Source organism: Octopus bimaculoides, chromosome 1 (genome assembly GCF_046866305.1).
Source record: "Octopus bimaculoides isolate indiv1 chromosome 1, ASM4686630v1, whole genome shotgun sequence".
Taxonomy (NCBI): Eukaryota; Metazoa; Mollusca; class Cephalopoda; order Octopoda; family Octopodidae; genus Octopus; species Octopus bimaculoides.
The window spans coordinates 125,730,132-125,752,763 of record NC_142928.1 but is presented as its reverse complement, the minus strand read 5'-3'; the positions used below and the strand labels follow the sequence as shown (position 1 = coordinate 125,752,763).

General features: G+C 36.5%; 1 protein-coding gene across 11 annotated transcripts in view; it reads left to right on the top strand.

Annotated features, from left to right (window-relative positions):
- LOC106881150 (pre-mRNA-processing factor 40 homolog A) overlaps window positions 1–22,632 on the top strand; it is a 124,243-nt gene that overhangs the window by 13,768 nt on the left and 87,843 nt on the right. For 7 of the 11 annotated variants that reach the window (XR_016243113.1, XR_008264720.2, XM_052969967.2 and 4 more), the window contains exons 1-2: window positions 10,476–10,502; window positions 20,884–20,940. Coding sequence is in view for 7 of the 11 variants with exons in the window: in XM_089357428.1 (XP_089213554.1) it covers window positions 10,497–10,502; window positions 20,884–20,940 (63 nt within the window). In the remaining 4 variants the exon portion in view is untranslated. Of the gene's footprint in view, window positions 1–10,475; window positions 10,503–20,883; window positions 20,941–22,632 lie in introns of those variants that run through there. The other 4 variants (XM_089357434.1, XM_089357413.1, XM_014931453.3 and 1 more) reach the window with 1 other exon arrangement.

The following is a 22,632-nucleotide window of genomic DNA, read 5'->3' as shown; positions in this document are numbered from 1 at the left end:
TTTGTAACTGTGTTTTGATTTATGCCCAACTTTAGCGCAGTCTTGTTTTTCATAAAATGTAACCTGCTTTGTTCTTTCATGTTCATGTTTTATTGCTGTAATCATCAATAATAATAAATGCAAAATTTGGTCTGCCCATCCATCTGGGACCCTTGTATCGCAGTCTACATTTGCTCAACATAGACATATTATACCTTTTTGGAATCAGGAGGATCCTAGGATTGAAAATCTTCCCTTCATTTGGTTCTTGAACATCCAGCATTGGGATCAGATCTGGATGAGGATTTGTTATCTGCTAACAGTTTGAAAATTCTAATTTTAAAGAACTACAAAAATTTGTCAACTTACAAGTTTTTCATTTTAAATGAATTTAAAGTAATAGCATATTGGTACGGTTATACCATATTGGTAGGATAAGAAATACTTTATTATTATTGCTCTCTTTAGTTTTGGGCCACAGATTCATTTAGCCCTCTGCAGGAGCTACTTTAAAAGTTCACACAGAATGTGGCTTTTAAGCTAGTGTAGGATATTTTCACTATTGTAATTTTATACTCTATGTTCAGCTGCACTGTTCACTTTTATATACAGTATTATTTCTGTTATAGCTAAGTACTTTTGTAAAGTTTTGTAATACACTACTAAACTGCTTTAAATATCACATTCTTTAATGCACTAAAACTTTTTTTTCCTGAATATGCACTTCTGAAATGGGGTACTCATGTGTCTTTTAAGCCGTAAGATATAGTACTTTTCCGTCACTTGACATCTGGTGTTAGAGAGGCATTCATCAAAATTTTTTATTGATGAAATTTCCTCAAACTTCCTTCCTTTATAACAGTCTCAATGGCACAAAACATCAAGTTATAGAAAATTGATGAACTTTAAGAAAAGACAGGTCTTGCAGATATCTACAGCATATGGAAGACTAAGTTAACATGATCTAGAGCAGCTAGATTATCAATGAGCAACACAAAGTTAAGCAAATTGACAGAGTCATTGGGGTATTGGGCAAAAATGCCTTGTAGCATTTATTCTGGTACCTTGTATTCTGAGTTCAAATCTCACTGAAGTAAATATTACCTTCCATTCAACCTTCCAAGTTCAGTAAATTAAATTTAAACCTTTAGCATTTAACCTGGCCATGTCAGGCCTAAACAGACTGTCTGTTTCATGTTAAAACTGGCCAGATCCAACCTTTCACACCTATTCTAATATGTCATTCTAAAAATATATAAACATACACAATTTAGATTGGAGCCTGGTGTTGCCATCCGGTTTCACCAGTCCTCAGTCAAGTCGTCCAACCCATGCTAGCATGGAAAGCGGACGTTAAACGATGATGATGATACACGTAGGAGTGGCTGTGTGGTAAGTAGCTTGCTTACCAACCACATGGTTCCGGGTTCATTCCCACTGCGTGGCACCTTGGGCAAGTGTCTTCTACTATAGCCTCGGGCCGACCAAAGCCTTGTGAGTGGATTTGGTAGATGGAAACTGAAAGAAGTTGATAGGATAAGTACTAGGCTTACAAAGAATAAGTCTTGGGGTCGATTTGCTCGACTAAAGGCGGTGTTCCAGCATGGCCACAATCAAATGACTGAAACAAGTAAAAGAGAGTAAAAGAGTATACTAGTAGAATCTTGAAGCTACAAGATAATGCATGAGTAATTCAAAACAATACGAATAAATAAGCAATACATTTGACAAAGAAATCTGAATGCTAAAAGGTTGAGGGTGCCACACTAGCTGAAATGTTGGTGAAGATGCCTCATGATATTTGTTATGGCTCTTGGCATTCTGATTTCAAATTCTACTTTGGCCTACATGACCGTTATATCTAATCCACCTCTCAGTGTAATGCGTGATCCTTAGTTACCTTTAGTGGAATTCACTCTGTTACAAGCATTCAAGCCAGATCTCTAGTTTGAAAATATTCCATTCCCTCCCATCTATGGGTCCCAGAGAGCCTCTAAAGTGGTCATGGGAACTTCTTTCCAGACAGAAAAAGAAAAATATGAAATAAAATACAAGCAGATCACAATACCTTTTGTAGTTAATTGCAACCTATGTCTTGGAAACATGAAGATAAAAATCCTATAATACATGCAAACAAGAATGGCATACACACACACACACATGCATACATACATATATACATACATGCAAACAGACAGACACACACATACATGCATGCATACATGCATACATACATACATACATACATACATACATACATGCATACATGCATAAAAGCATATATACAAGCATTGCTAGAACATTTGCATCAGATAAAAAGACACATATACTTACCAGTGAATTAATCAGTATTATTTGCCTTTGTATGAACAGTGGTTGTATACCACACACTATTCTGGTAGATGCAGGAAGTATGAACAGTGGTTTTATACCACACACTATTCTGGTAGATGCAGGAAGTATGAACAGTGGTTGTATACCACACACTATTCTGGTAGATGCAGGAAGTATGAACAGTGGTTTTATACCACACACTCTTCTGGTAGATGCAACAAGTGTGAAGCAAATGAATAAAGATAAATTAGATGCAGAGACAAACTACTATGATATACCTGTTGACAAACATCCATGCAAACCGGTCTCTTTTCATCCCCATCTCCCTGTTCTCTCTTGCCACCTCTTCTACACACTTAGAGTTGACACACTCAGTATAGGCAAATTGAAAGGTAGGTTTGGTGTAACTGGTGAGATGCTAGAATGGAAACCCATAAGAAATAAGGTGAAGGGGAGCTTCTGCTAGGTTCCTCACAGACAAAGAGCATAGGTATAAAATCTTCTGGGTTGGCAATAGTGATGTGGTTGGTGGTGTGGGTATACTTCTTGCTAAGAAATTGGTGGATAAGGTGACTGAGGTAGTCAGAGTGAGTGTTAGGATACTTATGATTAGACTAGTTCTGCAAAGTAATTCAGCAACTATTATTTCTGCCTTCACTCCACAGCAGGGACTACTACCAAAAGAACAAGAACTTCATTTTATGGCATCCTTTTGCAGATTGCCTTGATGACAAATGACAGTGACCGTATCTTTATGGCTGGTGACTTTAATGGACATGCTGAGCAGCATCTAAGTGGCCTCTATGGTGCATTGGGGCTTATGGAGCTGTTGCCCACAATGAGGAGGGAACAAGGCTACTTGAATTCTGTGATGCACATGACTTAATGATCTGCAATACTAACTTCAGGAAACCATCCAGTCACCTGCTCACCTATCAGATTGGTGGGAACACAAGCCAGATTGACTACATTTGGATCTTCTGATTTGGCGGGCGCCACTTTTTATTTATGTTTTATTTAGTGTGTTTTCTACCGAAACACTTTAAAACTTCATATACTTGTATATTTTGTCTTATAGAACAAAGAAAAATTTTTATATTCGAAGTTATTTCATGTTAAAAGTTGTCATATTTCGGTAATTTCAACCAATCACTGACGTCTATTGAGGTGGAAACAATTACTGCTGTGGAATGTAAACAAGACATTCTAGCGGTGTAATGTGATCTTTTCCCTTGAATAAAATTAGTGCTGTTGTTTGTCAACAACAACTATCGGCGGTACAGTTATTTATGACACCGTTCGTGCATTTGTACTGGTTTTAGCTTTAGGGTTTTCGGGTTAGGGTTTGGGTTTTAGAGTTAGGGTTAGGGTTAGGGTTTTAGGGTTAGGGTTAGGGTTAGGGCTATGAGTATTTTTGCCAAACCCTAACCCTAACTCTAAAACCCGAACCCTAACTCTAAAACCCGAGCCCTAACCCTAAAACCCTAACCCTAACTCTAAAACCCGAACCCTAACCAGGACATATCATGGTTTCTTGTTCTGAAATTTTGGAGGATCCATTCAGCTAACTCTTTGCATTATTGCCAACTTAGTAATGTGCACCTGAAAGTACACATCATTACTTACGTCAATGCTCAGGTTGTGCACTGATTTTGATTCAGGAACTGCAGTTTCTCCTGGGCCAGTATATCCTGTTGGCATTTCATTCAGCTTTGTGTGCTAAAAGCACAGGGCATATCTGAGAGGACCAATATAAGTAGCTGTGGCCTTAATATGGTGCCCTGTGGAATACTACTCACTAATTGTGTTTCCTTGGAGGTGACTCCATTGGTCACTACTGCCTGACTTCTATTTTGCAAAAAGTTATTTGGTTACTCTCCAAGTTTTCTAACTATGCCAAAATCATGCAGCTTGTGACATTTCATACCCTGGTCAGCCTTATTAAAGGCTTTTGTTAAGTTAAGATATATCATGTCCATATTTGAGTTACCGAGCAGCTGCTTTAACACCCAGTCGTAGTGCTGTAAGAACTGTGTCAGGCAGCTTCTACCTGGTTGATAACCATGCAAGTTGTCAATCAGTAAGTCATTCTCTTCAAGGAACACAACTAGTTGCCTTCAGACTATTCATTCCATGATTTTGCTGATATGTGAGGTCAAAGAAATATGCCTATAATTTTTAACATCTGTTCTGCTTCCTCCTTTGTGGATAGAGCATATCATTCCCTCCTTCAATTTGCCTGGGAGCTTACCACTTGCAAGAAAGCTATGAAAAAGAAGCTGCAGTGGTTTTGCAAGGGTATGTTTGCATGATTTGAGAAGGATTTCAAGGAATCCAGGGCCAGCCACTGAATTTGTGTCTCCCTCACCTATGAGCAGTATTACATCTTCTTTAATGTCAATGTAATCAATGTATAACCCTGGTTATAGGTGAAGTGGCAAAGAACTCTGCTGCTTTGCTCACTTACTGTATTGCTGCGTCCCAAAGGGTTGTGAAAACACTTTTGAACTGTTCATTCAGTATTTCAGTAATCCTTATTGGACTTCCAGTGAAGGAGCCATCCTTTTTGAAGAGGAGCCCTATCTTGTAGTGCACTGACCATTTCTTAGGCAAAGTTAAAGAAAGCTTTAGGATTTGACTTCATGTTTTATAATCCAGGCCTCCTTGTCTGCTTTCTCTTTTTCATGGGATTGCTGCAAGATTTTCTTAATCTCCAACAGTATGGTTTTGAGGCAGGATTTTTTACTACTTTTGAGATATTTGTTTAGGCAGTTTGCAATCTTTGTCTATTATTTCATAAGAATTTTCCTCTTCCTAGGGATCTCATTCTTTCATGTGTTGACCTTGTGCTCTAGGACAGATTTGTTGCATATGGCTTGCATTATGGACATGAAATGCTTGAGCTTAATGTCAATGTCTTGTGTAGAGATATTTAGGACACTCCTGTTTGAGGATCTCTTTTTCAATCAATTTTGAGTTTGCCTTATGACAGTTCAGACTGGAAAAATTTTGGGTGCTTCATATTGACTGTATGTCTGCAGGTGCTTTTGGTCTGTACATAGACAGCTCTCTCATGTTGTGATACAAGTTTAGTGCCGGTGTCACTTTTACATTATGAATGTGTTTGTGAAGCAAAGGTCCAGTATATTTGCCTTGGCTGATTGGAGCACAATTTGCTCCATAAATAAAGCATTGATAAGATTGAGCAGAGACTCCACCTGTGCTTGTTGGTAGTATGTCATTTCTAAAAGTCATCCCACATTGAAGAAGCTGAAGTTACCCAAAAGTAATACACTGATATATTGCTCCAGTTTGTTGACATCAACAAGATCCAGAGCAATATCTTAGTAATGTATATTTTAAGCAATTGGTTTGCACTCAAAATGGTTCATTGTTCTTGAGTAACCTCTGGCCAACCCTCCTTGAAAAGATGTATTGCATGAAAGAAGCTGGCCAAATTTCTGTGTGACTTCAGTTGCCATTACAGTTATGGTATACAATTTTGTTCTGGGGCACACTGCTTTGAGAATCAATTTCTGCAGTACATGTATGTATTCCTTCCTTTTGTGCATGTGCAATAAAGCATTGGTGTATTGAGAGAGAAGCTGGGAATAAGAGGAATTGTATGCAGTGTGCAAGAAAGGAGACTGCACTGGTTTGGTCATGTGATGTGGATGGATGAGGACAGTTGCATAAAGAAGTGTCGATCACTTAGAGTGGAGGGAAGTTGTGGAAGAGGGAGACCCAGGAAGACATGGGATGAAGTATGAAGGTCAATCTCAAAATTCAGACCCTTATGAAAGAGATCACAGATGACCAAGATATGTGATGCATTGCTGTACTTGAGAAGACCCACCCACGACAACAGAATTGAGATTTTAAAACCAAGGTGCTATTGATGATGGGCCACATAAAAAGCACCCAGTACACTCTGTAAAGGGATTAGCATTAGGAAGGGCATCCAGCTGTAGAAATCAAACCAAAACAGACTATGGAATCTGGTGTGGTCTCTGGCCTTGCCAGTTCTTGTCAAGCCATCCAATCAATGCCAACATGGAAAATGGACATTAAATGTTGATGATGATGATGTAGGGATTGGTTGTCTAGTGCTTGAGGAGATGAGCAACTGTATGAAAGCTCTTTTGTTGGCTTGTTTAAATATTTATTTCTTACATTTGTACAAAGCTACAAGGGCTTATTGTTGTTCAAATTGAAACAGTATGTTGCTTAGGAACAACCACTCCAGGAGCAAGGAAAGTCAGGGGGCCTGACGAAATTTGATTCAGCTGGTGGTATAAAAAAAAAAGACCGTCTACACTCTGTAAAGTGGTTGGCATTAGGAAGGGCATCCAACTGTAGCAACCATGACAAATCTGACATGGAACACAATGTAGCCGTGGTTCATTGGGTTCGTTCAAACTGTCCAACTCATGCTAACATAGAAAATGATAATGATGATGTTCTAGTGCAGTGTTTCCCAATCTATTTTACCCCAGACCCCACTATAACTTTTCAGAAAGATGTATGCCCCACAGGTGATATGAAAAAACTTTATTTTTAATATTTTATAATTATATACTTTCCTTAAAGGTGTAGTAACGCTGTGCGCATGCGTAGTCTCACGCATGCGTGGAATTCAACAACCAAGCTTTCCCGCTTCATTCTGTCTCTTTCTTGCTGGCCAGCGATTGAGCAAGGACGTGTTTAGCTGTCTCTCTCCATCTTTCGAACTTCCGCTCGACAGCTCGCTTACATCTACATACCAACGTCCCAATAACCATGCTCACACACACAGAAGCTGTAACAACAAACAAGAGCTAAAGATGTATATATATTCCACCTTAAATAAATGTTGTTTGTGTTGATAGTCTGGAGTTCAGCGTTCCGTTATATTCTTAATTTTATATAGGAAAGTCAGGGATACATCTAATGATGTATAACCCACTTTCGTATAAAGTGGTGACCCCGACGTGAAACAAACGCAGCATGGATTCAGGACTACCAACCTATAACTGGTGAACCCGACTAAAGAACAAATGCGGCCATGGAGACTGAACTACCAAGCAACGATGACCACCAGCATCTCCAACCATAGTCAACACGACTTACTATGTACACCAAACTAAACCACCGCGGCAAATCTCTCTCTTCGATTCTGTTAGGTGACTTAGCTTCACCACGATAATAAACAGACAAGAATTACAGCCTGCGATACTTTCAATTGTGTACTCAAGAACTTGGTATAAAACTCTCACGTGTACTGACTTTCTATCTGCTGTGATATCTCACATACATATAGTCTTTTATTATGTTCTTATATGTCGCATTCACTCTCTCACATACACATACATCTTTTATGCCACACTAAATATCTCTTGTTATTCATTTCATACGGTTGTTTTTTCTATCGTCTCATTACTGGCTATTTATGTTATCGTAGTATAACATAATTATTTGTATATCATCTTTGATATATTATTTTGTGTTCGACCGTGTGACACGTTTAAATAAAAGGAGTCCTCTGTTTTTCCATTCGTCACCATTTCTCCTTTTTGAGTTCGCACGGTCGTTCTTTCATCTTGGGTTAAGAAAATTTTCTTCGAGGTTTTCGCTAATGGTCGTACAGAGATTTGTCTGTAAAAGCGCACCTCTTCAAACACCATCACCGAGCGACCTTTTCGCCACCAGCTTCGTTCAACCAAGATTACCACCGTGACGACAACAACTACTACTACTACCAACTACAAGCATTCCCCCGACGTCGCCAAGTTTCAACAGAACATCATTACCACCACACATACAGAACACAGCTATATTACAGTTCCTGCGCCGACGGCTTCACCATCAATGTACTGTCTACCACAATGTCGTGCGCCAACAACCCCACCACCAGGGACACACCATTTATAGAATATTCCGTACCAGGTAACCGGTCACAACTAGCATCCGATGCTCAACTATAGCTCTGCTAACTGACCACGACTTCCTGAGTACAGACATTCTAAATCAACTTGTGTGGCTCTTATACGAACTGGATTTTTGTCTCTACAGACACTTTAATATGTTCTGTGTTTTTTCTCACACACACACTTGTGCACTCATACATTTTCTTTCCTTTCAGTAAAACCAAACACTCAGACTTTCACATTCCGTGATTCCAGTTCCTGGACAGGAGTCATCACGATTTGTTTAATCATTGTCTCATTTGTTTTTTACTAGGTGGCATTTACTGCCCATATTGCATGTTTTTCTTTCATTCCTTCAATTTGTACATTGCATGCATGTATCTCACGAGTGCACATTCATTTCTTTCATTTTTCTTTGTGTGTGTTTGTGCTACATCTTGTGGGTGGTTTTCAGTGGCCATCCTGCCTCAGGCGTTCCAACAGAATTTTATTTTATATTATCGTGCGTTCCGCACTGGCAAGGGAGCCCTGTAGTAACGCTGTGCGCATGCGTAGTCTCACGCATGCGTGGAATTCAACAACCAAGCTTTCCCGCTTCATTCTGTCTCTTTCTTGCTGGCCAGCGATTGAGCAAGGACGTGTTTAGCTGTCTCTCTCCATCTTTCGAACTTCCGCTCGACAGCTCGCTTACATCTACATACCAACAACCATGCTCACACACACAGAAGCTGTAACAACAAACAAGAGCTAAAGATGTATATATATTCCACCTTAAATAAATGTTGTTTGTGTTGATAGTCTGGAGTTCAGCGTTCCGTTAATTCTTAATATTATATAGGAAAGTCAGGTATACATCTAATGATGTCTAACCATCTTTCCTATAAATGAATATCCACATTAGGGCATTTGAATCACGCTATACTGTAACAAACAATCTTCACACAATATGCTTGGCTGGAGGGATTGGTTTGGCTAGGCAGAGTATAAGTGTATGTTTGCTGTGAAAATTTTTTTTACAATTCCATATCCCACTAAAAAGAAAAAAAAAATGGATCCCATGCCCTACCACAATTTTCCCAGGTTCCACGTTAGGAATCACTGATCTAATGAAAATTAATTATAGTTAAGTTCTGTAACGCCAAGAAGCCTAATTAGAGTAAGAGAAATCTGGAAATGAATTAACATATTATTGTTAAAGAGTTGACAAAAGCAAATTCTGAGACCCAGTACGGTAATGTTGTAACTGTCAATCGTAAGAAATGACTATAATGAAAGGGTAACTAGGAGAAAACCATTCCACTGAGAAATGCAGCAAATCTATTTTTCTGCTAATGTTACACCTATTCTTCATAAACATTGTCACAGTAGAAAAAGAAACAAAAACAATCCATTGTAAAATATGAGAAATCACTTATTACTAATGTTAACTTAACAGAACACAAACAAATATATGTTGAAAGGGAGGGAGCCGTTTAACTTCTTTAAACTAGCATACTTATGGTGAAATATGTCGGGAACCTCTTTATTTCACAATAGCAGGGTTTACTTGCGCTTGGTGTTTTACATCTAAAATATAACATAATGTAATATAAAGCTGAAGCAAATTAACACCAAATATACACTGCGTGTTTTTATTGGCTAAACTGGCAACATTACCGTCCCCAAATACAACAATTAACGTATTATATTCTTTTCATATTCTCACAAAACTTGCTTTGTTTTTGAATATGTTGTCAAGTAGAAGTAATGGATGAACCTATTCTACAAAAGAAAGCGCTATATCCTGTTAATTGTTTTACCGAACTGAGAATGATTGAAAACATAGCTAATTACGCCGGTATTTTACCCATTTTTAATACCCGAGTCGTTCTTAACACTGCATATTTCTTATGTGAACACCGTACACCGAGACGTAAACTTCCGGGGAAGTCAAGGCGGCAACTCGTTTTAAAGCTCATGCGAAGCTAATTCGTTTGACTAACACTTTTATGACATTGGACATTACAACTCTCTTTCTAATACATATTTTTTTTTAATTGAAAAGGTAAATAATAAACAACATACAACCATCTACACAGAGAAATCTATAACTATCTTTAAAATATAAACTAAACAATTACGTAAAATACACATCGGGTTTCACAAAAAAAAAAAAAAGGAATTAATGAATCTCATTCTGTGTGTTTGGAAATGTAAGAAGAGTTCTTATCATATCCGGTGTTACGGTTGTCTCCCCCTGATTCACTAGCTGGCGCTAGATTTGTAGTCGTCCCCATAATGGCGGTAAGTTATACGAGTTACTTCCTTTTTTTGTAGTCATTTATATCTATCTATCTATCGTATATATATAAAAAAATATATATAATATCGAACCATTTTGAATGTTTGAATTTCTCTTACGTAATGATGTATTGTTTAAAAACCCTCCTTTTCTAAGCCTTAAACAATACAAGTTATTAATATCACTTGCGAGAAATGTGGCTGTTTTTGCTTGTTTGTTTGATCCTTTATAACACCCGGTGTTTCCGTCTCTCCCTCCTTCGTCCTCTCTCTTGGCGTCAATGTTCGTTAAGATTATGAAAGCAGGCTTTACTTGGAAGAAACTGTATTAGCTCTTTTGTCTTCCTACATTTATATGTTACTATTATGGATATTTCTCTATTTCTTTCTCAATGTCGTTGAAGCCAAATGTTTTATTACTTTGTGAAGCAAACACACACACACACACACACAAAAAAAAACAACACATTTACATAAATATTTCATCGATTAACTATTTGTCTTTTTTAATATATATATATATATTTCTATTAACATAGACACCTACGAAAAATACACGTAAAAAAAAAATTATATTTCTAGTGGTTCTTGCAATATTAATAATAAATAATAAGCTTTAAATATTTTACGACATTGTTTATATATCGTACATATATACTTAGGCCATAAGATGTTCAAAATTGAAGAAAACTCTGAAAAAATGTTGTAGTTGAAGCTTGTCGGAAATCGGTGAATTATATGCCCTCTTTATACCGACCGGTGTGTTTTTCCTGGGTAAAGTCGTTTCTTATCGCAGGTGTTGAATACACTGTTCAATATATATATATATGGGAGACTTTGTACAAATAGCGGATTTGTTTCATTTTAGACAATTTTTTAAAAATGAAACAAATGAAGTTATTTGTAGTTTTCGTTTTTAAATATATATGAATGTATATGTATAGAGTGCGTTTGTGTCAGTATGTTCTGCTGTCACGAATTTATACAACAATTGTGTCGGTTTTTCTCCGATCTTGTGCAATGTAGCACGTGTCTCCTAAGTGTTTTTTTTAAATAGCTTTTGAGCCAGACTTCATAACCATTTTCGAATAGGCGGGCTGTATGTTTAAAATAAAAAGAAATCTAAATTTAATTATCTAGAAATCACGAATACAAAATAAGCCGGTTAATTACAGCCCCTAAAAAAAAAAAGAATACTATAGAAACACTAACACAAAACCGAAAAAGCTATTTGAAAAGTGCTTATCTTAATGATTGTATTCATATATATATATATAAAATATTATTTGAACATGTATGATTTTTTTGTTTGATCATTGATCAAGTTTAACAAAGTATTTTCATACACCCATTCGAATTACTTGTCCAGTCAGCTCGATGACATTTCTCTGTTCGGTTGTGCTGTAAACTGCACTGATCAATCTTTGCTCTTTCTCTTTTGTCTATTTTCAAATTTCATTCAGGACAATAAATGTTTCAATCAATAATAACATTAATTAGTAAGTTCGAATTTTGATTTAGCAATTTTTTTTTTATTATATAGACAACTTCTAAAATATAAGCAATCAATGACAACAGATTATTTAGAATTAAAAAAAAAAAAAAATTTAATTGTCCACTGAAAACATTTCAAACCTTTAAGTACCCGTTCCTCTCATAATTTGAAGCTAAGTCAGTTCCTTTTTTTTTTTTTTTTTTTTTCATTGCAATTTTATTATTTTTCATGTATATCTATTGGGTTTAACCGCATTTCTGTAACCATGCTGCTTGTAGATATCGGTTTAACGCCCGCTAATTTTAGTGCAGGCTTAAGTGATCTGCAACTTATTTTTTTCTGCTGCTATAGATCTTTTGGGCTGCCCCACTCTTTTCCCGTGTCATGCCACAAATGCATACCCCCGCCAATATTTCATTGAGTGTCACTTTCCATTATGAAAGCAGACCATGACAATTCGTTTCGTTTTCACGAGGCTCTGTTTCCAGTAAACAACTTAATATAACTTTTAAGAATGGCCAAGTTCATGGTTTGTTTTATGTCAGCCCTGATGGCACGGACGTATGGTGAAAAGATGTTTCAGCTGTGAACACAACCGTTCTTTTGAGTATCAAGGTACATTGTCTACTCTGGTAGGGTTAGATTTAAAAGACGTTTGTTTGCCTTTTGTAGCGTAACAAGTCGAATGACAACGTAGAGGCGCCCTAGTTGGATTGTGGGCAGAGTGTTGCTTAACCGCTGGTCAGTTCTAAACGAACAAGTACACCTATAACTATCCTGCTTCCTCTGGCATTGTATATCATTGTAAATTTAGGACTGCATTATCCAATGCGTCCCTTCGCTTTCAAGATTGTAGGGTGTAATTCTGAGCGGGATTCATCTGCTTCTTTTAGACGTTCGAGCGACCACATGGATGCTGTTTATATTTATTGAGCTTCATGCATAAGAAGTCTTCTTTTTTTCCTTCACATTTTTGTCAGCTTCAAACGCTTGTATTTCAGTGGGAAACATGCGTTTACATTACTCTTGAAATCTAAATGTATAGGGAATCTTAGTAACCAGGAACATTAAGATGATAATTTGTATTAGAATCCTTCAGGAAATCTATTGTAGTGTCATTCTCATTCTTTTGTGAAAGTTGCTTTTTGTGGTATTGATGACAGTGAAGCAATATACTATTGTAGATTCCCAGTTTACTATTTTGCTAGTGTAGATCCCCAAAAATCTTATAGGACCCTGGTTGAGAATCACTCATGCATTTTGGGAAACTTTTCTTTTCTGTTCCCTTTTCTTGTATTTTAACCCCTCCTTATTATAACTGTACTCATTTGAAGGGGATCTTAGTCTTGTGAGTTGCATGGTAACCTCACCTGTCAGTGCCACAAAAAAAGAAAAGAATACTCAGTATGTGCCGTAAAGCAGATATTGAAGCATGATGCAATCCTTGGGCTTGTTGGATCCCGTCAAACTATTCAGTCCATGCTAGTTTGGAGGATGGATGTTAAATGTTGATACATTTGTAACCTCCTTATCAAGGCATTGCATGATTGTTCTAGACAAGTGTTACTGTCACTTGAGTAGATCATTTTCCAATCTTCTATGGAAACATGTCCAATCATGGGGAAATATTACCTTGCTTAGAAACAAATTAGCGGTGGCAACAAGAAGTGTTTTCAACCATAGAAAATCTACCTCAGTGAATTCTGTCTGAAGATAAATTAGGTAAAATGAAAGCATGGAAAAGTGGATGTTAAAATGGTGATGATGTTCTGACTTGTCATTAAGGCATGAAGAATCATGAAATATGAAATAAGACCTTAACCCTTTTGCATTCAGATTACTCTATCACATGTAATGCTTATTTCTTCACATTGTCTTGAATTAATCATGCATTGTCACAAAGCTTTGATTTTCAATGATGTGTTTTAGTTCTAGAATGACATTGTAGAGTAGCTGTAAGAGGCTGGATCAGGCTAATTTGAACATAAAACAAGTAGACTATTTTGACTGGATATGATCGGTTTAAATGCTAAAGGGTAAAGTTTAATAGATGCTTTTGTAATGTGAAGGTGTGTAACTTACTGATTAAAGTATTTGGCCCATGATCATGTGGTTTGGGGTTTGAGTGCTAGAAAAGGCACTTCATTTCTCATTGCTCCAGCTTGGCTGGAAATGATTACCAGCAGAGTGCTAGTGCAGTCCTTTCTCCTCCCAGCTATCACATCCTTACTGTTGCATTGGATCCAGAGTAGGAGGTTTGAGAGGGTGTCTGTGTCTTCTTGAAACTACATAGCCACATAATACAGTTGGTGAATACATGTTTCATGCTATCAAATCATACTCATGAGTGACAGTTACTATTATTATGAGATAGCATGAGGAAAGTCATTACCATAAGTTAGTATTTTGAAAATATAAGGCGGCACAGTCTTAAATGGTTAAGTGGCAGGAGATGAAGAGGGACAAGTGGGGATGGTGTTACTATTATATTTTGTATTTTATTACATCATAAGCTAAATCTTTATTGTAAACTTCAGAAATTATTGCTTCATTTTCTCCAGTTAATTTTTACCATTTATTTCTGAAAAACTAAACATTGCATATAAATTTCATTTCTACCTGATTGATAGTCTCTCCAAAGAGAGCAAATAGATACAGTGTATTAAAATACACTGTATCTATTTGCTCTTTTTAGTTTTTGTTTCTGTCCTGCCTGATCTTATTTGTGTGGCCCAATCCTTTAGCATTCAGATTACTTTGTCAAATGTCATGCTCATTTATTCACATTCTTTTGAATTAATCTTGTAGCTTTGAAATTTTGAAGTTACGAGTGTTTATTTTTAGAATGACATTGCAGGGTTTGTGTTAGAGGCTGGATCTGGCCAGTCTGAAGATAAATTAGGTAGAATATATGGGCTGGATATAGCCAGTTTAAATGTTAAAGGGTTAAAGATGTTAAGCATCAGTTCCTTTAGTATCATATTTGTAGCAACATAGTGTGTTTTTTAGTAGTCACTTCTAAAACAGTAGCACAAGGTATTTGAAAGGATCTCCAGTTTTAATGAATTTTAGAGCAGTTTTTATGAATACATTGTCTCTCTCTTGAATATGATTTAACTTGCAAATCATCCTTATAGACTTAACTCTGTCAATGCAACTGGCAATTGTATCTAGAAAGCATTTGAAACATTGTACAGGAGTGTAATTTCCTTTTCTATATGCTGGGTATACTAGTTGAGCTGTTTGATAAAGTATTGGGAACTATTGATTGTATTTTCAGTTTTAATTTAGTGTGGCTCTTACTTTCTTGAAGTATAAGGTTTTTCTCGATAACAGGGAGAGTGAAATATTAGGTTGGCAACTAAGTTCTCACTGTTTTTTTAAATTTAAATTTTTTAAAAGGTTTAACCCTTTCATTACCATATTTCTAACCAAAATACACCCCTTATGTGTTTCAATTAATTTCTAACATAATCATAAATTTAGTCTGGTTTCATTAAACAACTCAGACATTTTTATTTATCAACATATCAATGTGATGTTTGGAAGATAATTTAACGAAAGGTTCTCAACCAATTCTATACCATAATTTTTGTCACAAAGTGACTCTAATTACAGGTGAATTCAACAAAATATAAAATTATTTAAATTTTTGTTCAAACATCGCTATAGAAAATGAGTTATTAGCTAATATTCAATTGGGTATACAACAAAATTTTACTACAGAAGAGTTGTGCACATTACTGGATTCATCAGGTGAATTTAAAAACACAAAAGACAGGTGTACCATAAAACGAAAGACTTGTGAAGAAAACTAGAAAACAAAATACACACACACCATCAACTAGATTAAATAAGCTCTCCCATATACATACACAGAAATATACAATAATGATTTACAAAAGAAATTAATCAAAATTCGTCACTCACCTTACAGGTAAATTAAAATTACATATAAAGAAAAATAAAAACGAAGTAAATTTGAAAATATTTATAAAATCAAATCACACATATATACAAATCAAACAATATTCCTATCATGAAAACTTGTAAAGCACCCTGCTCTACATAATACAACTTTGCAGAATGCACATTGGAAAGTCGTTTCAATAGACCTTCCACTAGGAGCTTTCCTCTTTTGATGAAGGCATCCGCGACCCTCGATTTTTTTCTAATCTATGGGGATCGGCTGAATTCAGAAGGATATCCCTCTGGCAGGCTTTGCTTTTTCTCCCTACAGTTATTTTTTTTAGGAATAACCAGCTCTTAGTTGCGTTGCTACATCTGCACGGAACTGCAGATGGTCGCATCACTTTCGAGCTGGCTCCGATTTAGTATAAATGCATTAGTAATACTCATATTTACTATATACCAAACCAGGTATCGCCACCATTTATTCCCTGGTCTGCCAACTGGATAATAAGACATCATCTGATTCAGCCGATCTACACCACCCATGTACCTGTTATAATCGAGGTTCACAAATGGCGTGCCACTTTCATCCACATGTGGCCGTGCACAGGTAGACAGAAAATTAATCTGCCTCTTATCTCTGTATGTGGTCACTAGCAAATTTCCTTTCCGCCGTTGAATTATTTCACCTTTTTTTTGAAATCTTGCTTTTTTTTATATCCAACGGCAGTCCTTTTCTACTAGCGATCACTGTAGCACCTGAATGTGTTGCCACAGTATCTAAATTCTTCGCAAGTTTGACCGAACTAAAAAAAATATATACAGCCCTGGTTATGGTATGGAAGTGATAAATTCTAGACCACATCATACCCTAGGCCATGCTGACTTACATAATTGTCCCTTTTTCCTGTGTAAAATTCAAATCCAGAGCAGTACCCAGTATTTGATTCACAAATCTTCCAAACTTTGATCCCCCATTTTGTGGGCTTTCCTAGCATATACTGTCGAAAACGCACTCGGCCTATAAACTTGTTTTATATGTGTTTTGAACACAGTCAATGAGGGGTCTTATTTTAAATAAGGGATCAAAGTCTGGTTCTCCACGTACTGGTGTACTGCTCATGTCTCTTATATGTAGATATTGAGTCAATTTCAAAAATCGTGTCCTCGTCATTATACTTGAGACATATTCGTCTCTAAAGGGTTCATCACTACTCCAGTAATTTGTTATTCTGGGTAACTTTCTAATGCCCATAATAATATTTATAGCAAAATATGCCTTAATTTCATTCAAGTTTGTGGGAAACCACAAACTATCCTTTTTTTTCATTTTGTTTACTTTCAGCGAAACAGCTTGTTTCTGCTGTAAACATTTCAAATAGGTACATCGGAAAAAGCAAAAAGAAATAGTCCAAAGCTTTGCTCTCTTGGGCAAGACTGTGATTGGGTCCAGTTTCTTCAGAAAAATCACCGAAAGAAACAGTTTTTAAATTTTCACTCTATTCAGGTACCAATTCATTCTCTATATCGCTGTCATCGGAGCTCTCGGATTCACTGCTTTCACTTTCGGAAAATGAAACTTCAGATTCATTATCAAATACCATGTGCTTTTTTTTCTGGTTACAGAGTTAGATTTATCAAAGTCTTCAATGGAAAATCCTTCAAATTCTGACTCGCTGCTTGACAGAATAAAATTCGTATCCAGTTTTTGTCAGAATTACAAATTTTAAAAACACAACAGGAACAAATTTGGAAAAAAATCTCACAAAATTAAAATAACATATCAATCGTTGTACAAAACTATAGCTGAACTGTTTACGCAGTATAATCACATGTTTTCCTGAATGTACTAACGAGATTTGCTCTGATATTCTCATTTAAATATGAATATGTGATTACGGGCGGCTTGGTCACATGAACCAAAATTTTTTTTGGGCGGCTTTGGCAACGAAAGGGTTAATAAAAAATAACAACTAATTAATCAATAATGTATTCAGCCTTGTTGTTTACAACTTCTTCCCAACGTTCAACAAAATTTTCAATACCTCATTGGTAGAAATCACCCGATTTCGACTTGAAAAATTGATCCAACCAAGCTCTCAATTCTGCATCAGTATTGAATGAAACTCCATGCATAGCATTTGAAAGAGATCTCGAAAGAGGTGGAAATCCGTTGGTGCCAAATCAGGAGAGTACGGCGGGTGTGGCAGCACTTCCCAGCCATGTGTTTAAATGGCTTCCTCGGTCATATTGGCGATATGAGGGTGGGAGTTGTGCAGCAGAAAAACTCCATGCTGCTGATTAGGTCTTTTCTCTTGAATAGCCATGTTGAGTTGTTTCATCTGTTGATCATAGAGTTCCACGTTGACCGTATGGTTCTATTCAAGCAATTTGTAATGGATAATCCCATCCCAGTTCCACCATACGCATGTTTTACGTGGATGAAGATCTTGTTTCATGCGCAGTGTCGCTTGTTTACTGGGGCTAAGCCATTCCTTACGCTGCTTCATATTGATGTACAGGCACCATTTTTCGTCGCCGGTAACGATTCGGTAAAGAAATTGTTGCTTGTGACCATGAGTTGAGCAGTGATGGGCAAGCAAACCAGCGGAGATTGTGGCTTGTTGATTTTTGTTGTCACTTAGAGCACGCGGAACCCATGCTCCATACTTCTGAACCTTTCCCATTCGAGTGAAGATGCTTCTCTGTGGGAGCATTCCATTTTCTTTGCCAGTTCCTTTGTCGTTTGACGAGAATTTTCATGCAAAAGTTGGTTTAATCGCTCTTCATCAAACTCAAATGGACGGCCAGAGGTTAAAATTTCTATTTTTGAACTTGGCATACCAATCATGAGCGGTTCTATCAGCTATGGCACCCTCTCCATACAAAGCACAAATGTTGCGCGCAGCGTTTGTGGCCTTAGAACCTTGATTAAAAGCAAAAAGAAGGTGGTGTTGAAAATGCTTGTTTTTCTTAACTTGACATTCCATTTTAATGATATCAAAATAAACAAAAATTAAAATTAACTAGAAAAAAAAAAAGATTCCACAATGATTCAAAAATAGAAATCTCATAAAATATAGATTCCAAAATTTTAAAAAGCAATAAATTCCAAAATTTAAAAACACGGCGGGAACTTAGTTGCCAAACCAATAGCTTGAGAAAGTAAATTCTCAGTACTTAATATTGTCATTGGAATCTTTTAAAGGAGTTCTTTTTGTGTAATTCTAGTCAGTTCTGTATAAGCAGAATGATGATATGGCAGTTACCAATGAAACCTTGAAGATCAGTCCATGGGGTTTTGGGTTCTGCCTCTATCATGTCTTGGTCTGTTTCTGGGACCATGCTGTACACTGCCATTCAAGAAACTAGTGGTGGTGTTGAGATACTTTCTTGGCTCTACATTCTGTTTTAGGACTTGACATGTAGTGTTTGGCCACATATTTTGCAGTGTAGTAGTCAGAGCATGTTATTCTGTCTTTCATTACAATTGAAGATAGGTAGTAACCCATTGGATATTCATCATTTTCCCATGCTTGAATGACTAGATGGAATTTGTTGGAGCGGACTTTCTATGACCAGATATCGTTTATGTTATATAAGAATTATAATTTCCGTTAACCAGTTATTTTCAATGTTTACTATCTTCTGCGCCCGTGTATTTCTGTATACGTATTTAACCATGCCTAGAAGGAAAGTGTCAAATTTATCTACAATGTCAAAGTCAGCCAAATGAATGTCTCTGTCCAGGGAAAGAGAGACAGCTGCAGAAAGAGAAGCACACCAAGAAATGAACGGATCATGCACTACAAAAGCCAGAGCATCTCAGTGATGAACAGAGGTATGCACAGCTGACAAGGAATAGGATCTCCACTGCAGAACGAAGCGCAGTTGCAACAGCTCAGACAAGCAACTTCTATGAAACAGCTTTCAATTATGATCCCGCAGTTCTTATGCAGATGATGCTAGAGTTTGCATTGGTGCAATGATAAGTGAGTGCATACATTGTAAAGCAAGGAAGTAGCCTGGAGAGACACCTGCACTGTGCTGCAAGAAACTGTTGTCATCAACTGACCAAGATTCCAAGCACTTCCAAAACAAAATTAGACAATACAATGCTGCACTACATCATTTGGAGCGACGAGATTTAACTGAGCCAGGATTCATGCAAACTTTCAAGATCGAAGGTCAGATTTATCATTGGATTGGCTCTCTACTACGTTTGTCGAATGAATCACCAAAATCAGCCATTCATTGTTTATAATCTGCACATGTTTTTCTGGTTACGAAATAAGCTACACAAAATGTGTTTTTGAATTACGTGTATTTGCCTTATATACATATATGAGTTGAAAACTTTCTTTTAACATTTCACTTAATGTCTGTGTTCTATGGTGGCATGGGTTTGACAATTATTAATGTAAAAAGTTGGTATCTCAGCTACTAGATGTTGAGACCTGCGTAATCTAGATGGTGTTTTTAAATTTCAGTATTCTCTTTAACCTTGGCAACACCCGGTATTTCTGCTAGTTGAATTATAATTATTTATCTGTACTGGATTTTAAACACATCTTCTTGATTCAGGCTGAAAATGATTTTGATGCGGGTTCATGTGGCTGATCCGGTATTATTTTAGTAATTTTGCAATGTATAGTGATTTAGACTAGCATTGATTTCCTTAAAAGTATAGTATTATAACATATATTGATTGTATTGATGCCAGAGCTTTGAAAAGCAGTTCACCTACTCTCTGGGATAAAACTGAAAACTTTAAGCTATCTAAGTTGTTCGTACTAACTGACTGCTTGGTTACATATTCCTCAAAATTGAAAAATCTGTTATTAGTTGAAGGTTCCAGCTTTGGAAGCTTTGTTCATCAGCTACTCTATGTAATTGATCTCTAAAGGTGTTTTGGTAATGTGATGTGTTCACTAGCATGTATGTGCCATTAATCTAGGATTTCCTTTTTGTTGCTAGGGTACGAATCCAACTTCACAACCTCAGGCTAATCCATTAATGCGAACACCGTTTGGGGTAAGTAACCTTTTTTTTTTTTTGCTGTAGTTCTATGTACTCTCTATCTATGTGGTCAGTTATGTATCTAAGCTATATTTGTTACAATTCTTTTTTCCTCCAAGCATTTTGTCTATTGTGGTTTGTCTCCAGACATGCTGCAATAGATGAAATGCTTAGAGGGATAACTAGTGAAGGACTAGGTACAATTTAACTTTTGGCAACTATGGGAAACAACTGTAGACATATTTCAATCGTAATATAACTTCTTTGGTAAAGCATAGCCTTGACCATAGTGAGAATTATTAAGTAAATGTACAAGAATGTACACTTGTTGGTTGGTGTAGAAAATATTTAGAGAATGAATAACCATATTGAGATTGACTTTCATTTGGTGTGGGTGTAAATATCACATTGAAGGGAGTGGTCCAAGAATTAGAGCTGCTATTCTTGGAATCCATTAAGTTTTATATTTAAATCCTTGTGACAAAATATTTTTGCAATCTGGTAGTAGTAACTAGTGCAAAAACACTTATTTGTAAATTTGGTGTGTATTATTTTGTTAAACTCTTTTACTGAGAGATGTTTATGTATGCTCACATCTATGTTGGCACTTAAAGCAATTACCAAAAGCCACCAAACATGTTTGTTTCTGAGTGATGACTGTTCTTTTTTTTAATATAATTGAGCTGGAGCATCACTTTATCTTCAGTACAATCAGGTACAATCTTTATTTCTAAGTTATACTTTCACATAAGGAACACAACTTGACACCACCCATTAACATGCGTAAACATACAGACACAGATATATGCATACATGTCATAGCATGGGAGGCACCATTAATTACCATTGTAAAAAGAACTTTGGTGGTTTTGCTTCTACAATTTTGCTGCTTTGCTGAAGCTTTTCAATAGCACTTCATTTGGGCTTTGCAATATTACTGCCACTCCATTTGTTATGACAATAAGCGTTCCAGTTGATCTGATCAATGGAACAGCTGTTCGTGAAATTATCGTACAAATGACTGAGCACTCCACAACCCTGCATACCTTAACCCTTTCATTGCTGTATTTATTTTGAGATGCTCTGTGTTTCTTTCAATTACTTTAAATATAATAAAGAATTTAGTAAAATAACTTAGTTATAATTCAGCTAGTGTTAGGAACATAAATTGTGACTAAGGTTTGGTAGAAGATTTTAATTCAAAACTTATGAAAACAAGACTTTTGTTCTCAGAGCCAGAGCCTGTTTCAGCCGGGTTGGTAATGAAAGGGTTAAATGTAGTTTTCAGAGAAATTTTCATGTGATACAAAATGTGACAAGACTGGCCCTTTGAAATACAGGTACAGCTCATTTTTGCCAGCTCAGTTGACTGGAGCAACTTGAAATAAAGTGCGTTGCTCAAGGACATAGCACACTACTGGGTATTGAACTTATGATTGCGATCTGAATATGTTAATCACTTGGCCTCAAAGCCCTCTTGCATTATCGCTACCTAACGTTTTATAGCTGCAACCAAAATTAAGAATTTTTTTTTTCTGAGATAACACATTTATCCTCATCATTTAACATCTCTTTTTCATACTTGTGTGGGTTGGTTGGTTTGACAGGAACTGGTGAATGAGAAGACTGTGCCAAGCTCTAATTTCTGTTTTGGCATGGTTTCTACAGCTAGATGCACTTCCTAATGCCAACCACTTTACAAAGTAT